The 4908-nt window shown below is 33.7% G+C and overlaps 1 protein-coding gene across 1 annotated transcript; it reads left to right on the top strand.

Moving 5' to 3' along the window:
* Window positions 1-688: 688 nt before the first annotated feature.
* LOC143572502 (uncharacterized) lies at window positions 689-4902 on the top strand. Its single transcript, XM_077057653.1, has 7 exons — window positions 689-744; window positions 1408-1856; window positions 2855-2907; window positions 3033-3097; window positions 3175-3253; window positions 3550-3858; window positions 4722-4902. The coding sequence occupies exons 2-7, from the start codon at window positions 1441-1443 to the stop codon at window positions 4874-4876; spliced, it is 1077 nt and encodes a 358-aa protein (XP_076913768.1). The 5' UTR covers window positions 689-744; window positions 1408-1440; the 3' UTR covers window positions 4877-4902.
* The last annotated feature ends 6 nt before the right edge of the window (window positions 4903-4908 follow it).

The raw sequence follows: 4908 nt of genomic DNA, 5'->3' as shown, positions 1-4908 counted from the left end.
AATACATGCTAATGAATTGTTATTGCCACTTCAAAATGTGAAACTCGTTTCATTGGATTTTAAATAATTATTGAAGTAGTGGTAGAGTTGTGCACGGTTTAGTTCGATTATTAACCTAAACCTATACCAAAACCAAAGTCATCGGTTAATCTTTTGTGTTAACAAATCGGTTTTCGGTTTAATCGATTCAGTTAATTCAGCTAATTTATCAGTTTTAGGTAAGTTTAATTTCAGTTAATAACCCAAACCAAACTTGAGGGCTAAAAATTTGTTTAGAAATACATTAAATACATGTATAAGTAAATGATATAGATGTTTAAATGATGAAATAGAGTTACGATTACATGAAATAAATGTTTAAAACATGAAATAGTAAACGTATAAAAGTCAGAAATATATGAAAATATGAGTCATTCAATTCGGTAAACCGAGGATATAAAAAAAGTCGATAATCGGATTTCAATTAATTCAAATTTCCGTTAATTTTAGTTCCAGTTTTATCAATTTTCGATTCGACTTAAGTTAACAGTTCCGTTATCGCCCACCCTAAACATTGAAATAAATAAACTGGTATGGTTTTTTTTTAATATTAATTTATTTTCCAAATATTATACTACACTTTATGAGTCGAATATTATAGGAATAAACAACCGTTATTCGATGATGATAAGCACGCTCTTCTAGCCACCACAAGCTCCCACCTTTCTCCGACCACCGCCACCGGAACACCTATTTCTTGCTCCGGTACGTTTTCTTATCTATTAATTACCCACCAATTTCCGATCAAATTCACTATATCTATTTAGTTTTAACTGATATAAAGTCGATATCTTTGCTTCTAATTTCCATTAATTTTCTCAAATTATTAACTAGGATTTAGGGTTTACAAAGAAATTGGGTTTTTTTTAATTGTTTATTATTATTATTATTATTATTATTATTATTGTTATTATTATTATTATTATTATTATTTAGTTTAATGACTGTGACTGGAAATGAATAGAAATGAAGTTCCAGTTAATTTCATATGATTACGATAAAGTGGCAGGTAAACGGGCAACAAGTTGCATCGCAACCCCTTTGTATGTTATATGATATGTTTACTAGCTTTGGCTCGTTTAAGGTTTTTCTCAAATTATATAAAAGTAATTAAAAGAATATAAAAGTTAAATTACGTGTTTATATAAACGTAAATACGTGATAAATGTGCTGAGCCCGAGCTTGAAAAAACAAGGTCATGAGCTGAGCTCGAGCTCTCGTAAGTTAAAATGAGCCGAGCTCGTTCACACCCTTATTATTTATTGCTCACCAATTTTTTTATCATATTTGTAATGTTTGGTTTTAATTTAATAAACATTTGTTACTTAAGCATCTAACTTCCATGAATTTTGTGAAATTATGAACTAGGGTTTACGAAGAGATTGGGGGGTTTTGTATATTATGTTGTACTTGGTGCGTGAGAATCTGTTCATAGGCAACATCAATGCAGCAGCAGAAGTGCTGTTGGGTGACAATAAAGAAATCACTCATATTTTATCAGTTTTAAGCTCTGCTTCTATCGGGTTTTTTTCGGAATGGAAATCGAGTTTTTCGGTTCCTACGAAAGAGATTCGGACCGTGTACTTTGGCGGGTCGGGTGAAAGTTTGGAGGGTGATGGCTCAGATGAACCGAAAAAGATTCTTTATGTGTTGGAGAATGCGGGTCATGATTTGAAACTGGTCAGGATGGCTGTGCCTTTGAGGGATATGGAGAGTGAGAATTTGTTGGATTCGTTGGAAGTTTGTTTGGATTTTATTGATGAAAGTAGGAAAACGGGCTCGGTTTTGGTGCATTGCTTTGCGGGTGTATCCAGAAGGTAAATTTAACACGCATATAATCTTTTTGTTCGCTTTGTTTATCTTGTGAGGCCTGGCTCATTAAAAATCATATTTTTACAAGATATGTTTTATAAAAAGGATGATTCGGAGGTTTTGAAAAAAAAAACAATTCAGGTGATTTTCAACCCGTTTTCTTTTTAGCTGATTGACAAAATACATATCAGGTTAATCAAATTTTCTCTTGTTCTTGTTGTTTGATCCGCTAAAAATCACATTTTTACAAGATATTTATTTATATAAGGGATGATTAGGATGTTTTATGCTTTAAAAATACACTCCAGGTGACTTTCAACCCATTTGACCCGTTTCCCATTTAGCTATTTTTTAAATTCACGTATGGTTTGATCAAAATTTCTCTTGTTTTTCTTGTGCGGCAGGTCAAAAATAGTATATTTACAGGATAGGTTTTTTTCTAAAAGGATGATTAGGAGGTTTTATGCTTTGGAAAATCATACTTTTATCTTTGTTTGTATAGAAACGCTAATTAGGAGGTTATATGCTTTTAGATTACACCTCAAGCGACTTTCGTTCCGTTTTGCTTTATAGCTAATTGTTTTAATATTATTTGTATGACCTAAAAGAAACAGAATAAACGTCTTGTTCTTTTTGCGCGGTCCGTTAAAAATCTTGTTCTTTTTGCGCAGTCCGTTAAAAATCATATTTTTAGAAGATACATTTTTTTTGTAAGAAGGATGATTTAGGAGGATTTATGATTTGAAAAAACACTTAAGGTGAGTTTTGACTTGTTTCCTATTTAGCTAATTGTTTTGACTTTTTGATATTACTCATATACCATGTTAGAAACATGATTACCCAAATCGACCCATTCATAAGTAAATGGGTCGATCTACCACCTCTAATTTTTGTATTTACTACCTCTAGATTTAAAAGAATAAGAATAATTTTAAGTTATCTGTTTTTTTCTAGCCCTAAGGCCCTAAAGGTTTACACCATTATTTGCATGTGTTTGTTGCAGTGCAGCCATTATTACAGCCTACCTGATGAGAACCGAACGGCTTTCTCTAGAAGGTTTGACGACATCCATTTTTCTATTTTTTTTTTAAGATTTCTTGTTTGATGTGGATAATTACTTGGTGTTTTCTTTAATTTTGTATACAAATTTTCATGCAATATTTTCCCACAATTTTTTGCAGATGCACTTGAATCGTTACGCCAAAGCAATGAATCTATTTGCCCTAATGATGGATTCTTAGAACAGGTTTTAACAATATCACACAACAATTATATTTTTCACTTTCTTGTGGATTCTGAAAATGTGTTCTCTTTGAGGTGCAGTTGACCATGTTTGAAGATATGGGTTTCAAGGTTGACCATTCAAGCACTATATACAAACGCTTCCATTTGAAGGTTTTAGGTGTGTTTTCTTACCCAAGTTATATACTTTATGCTGGAATCAAAACCGGCTGATTACACCTTTTATCCGTAATAAAGTTTTAAATTAGTTACACGGATAGTCACTGTAATTTTAATTTATTCCACCTCTTAGTACGTGCGGGCGGGCAGGACCAAAAGCGTTATCGTACTATGCTCTTTATCTGTATTTTCTACCACAGTGGCTATTCGTGTAATAAGTGTACATACTAAGTGACTTTAGATCCGTTTGGCCCATTTCAGTTTAGTTTTTTTTTTTAATAATATTTTACGTGTTAGGTGACTTATATAACCGAGGAGAGAAAATTGACAGCTCTAAGTTTGCTGATGACCCTGGGTTGACCAAGAAAGAAGCTTCAATTGTGACCGGAACATCACAGAAAGAAATAATCCCGACTCCGGCATTTCGTTGCAAAAAATGCAGGCGAATTGTTGCATTGCAGGACAATGTTATAAAACATATTCCTGGTGAGGGTGAGAGTTCTTTTGAGTGGCATAAAAGGAATAGCCGCAACTATTACAACAAGTATGGTGATGCGCTTGAGTGCACTTCGGTCTTTGTTGAGCCTCTTCGTTGGATGAAAACAGGTATAAAATGATATCCTTAAAACTATAAAACCGAATGTTCATTTCTTCTATATTTTTAGATTTTGGTATAAATTACTCAATCCGTTTTAAGTTATGATATAAAATATATATGTTTTTTAATTTATAAAAATAAACGGATCAACACACAAGGTCGACCAGAAAACAACCCAAAATAATGTGGGCAAGAAACCTTGTCTCTAATTGTTTTCTTAATGTATGATTAATTTATTATTAACCATTTGGGGCTAAAAATTTTGGGCTACACCTTTTATTAAATTTTATAAATTATTTAGCATTCAAAATTAAAAATTATAATCCAAAAGTTGGTTTTTGGGGTTATCAGTACATGCAAAACCGAAAGCAAATTGTAAATTCTGTTTTTGGAAAAACATAAAATCAACCATTCGTTTTCGGTTGGGCTGGGTTATTTTGGTTTCATGCACACCCCAAGTTTTGGTAATCATGCTCAGTAATGTCTAGAGGTGCACGAATTGGGTTTTTGGCGCAAACTGGTATTAAAACCGGGTCAGATTGGGTAAAAGAAAGTCAAACCCGGTTTTTGTTGAAGTCGGTTCGTCTTCCAACCTGGTTTTTTGAGAGGGAAAGGATCAGGTTTGGCCAGTTTGAAACCGGCTTTTAAGTGGTTTGGTTTGGGTTTGACTAGTTTCAAAGTATCGGTTTGTAAACCGATTTCAACCTAACCAGGTCTGGTTCGGGTTCAAAACCAAGTTTATATGTGCACCTCTTGTAATGTCATGACCTGGTAATATGCTTTCTAAATCGGGTAATTTGGTAATGTGATCACCTGATGACCGCTTTCTAGCTTACGTGGTTTGCCATGTCAACTTTTTATTGTTGTGTAGTTGAAGAAGGTGCATTAGAAGGAAAGTTGTGGTGTGCACACTGCGAAGGGCGGTTGGGTTACTTTAACTGGTCAGGAATCCAGTGTAGTTGTGGAAGTTGGATCACACCCGCTTTTCAACTGCATAAAAGCCGAATCGATATCAGCACCGTTTAACAAGATTCATACACACGCACACGTGCGTGCCA

The sequence above is a fragment of the Bidens hawaiensis genome, unplaced genomic scaffold, assembly GCF_021521415.1.
Source record: "Bidens hawaiensis isolate Kalapana, Puna unplaced genomic scaffold, B.hawaiensis_p1.1 tig00025960_1, whole genome shotgun sequence".
In the NCBI taxonomy this organism is placed as follows: domain Eukaryota; kingdom Viridiplantae; phylum Streptophyta; class Magnoliopsida; order Asterales; family Asteraceae; genus Bidens; species Bidens hawaiensis.
Note: the sequence above shows the minus strand (reverse complement) of the source record. Positions and strands in the feature narration are given on the sequence as shown.

Coding starts and splice junctions, on each gene's coding strand:
- LOC143572502 (XM_077057653.1), top strand. CDS start 1,441: ATGTTGTACTTGGTGCGTGAGAATCTGTTCATAGGCAACATCAATGCA. Junction 1,857..2,854: donor TTTGCGGGTGTATCCAGAAG/GTAAATTTAACA, acceptor TGTTTGTTGCAG/TGCAGCCATTATTACAGCCT. Junction 3,859..4,721: donor TCTTCGTTGGATGAAAACAG/GTATAAAATGAT, acceptor ATTGTTGTGTAG/TTGAAGAAGGTGCATTAGAA.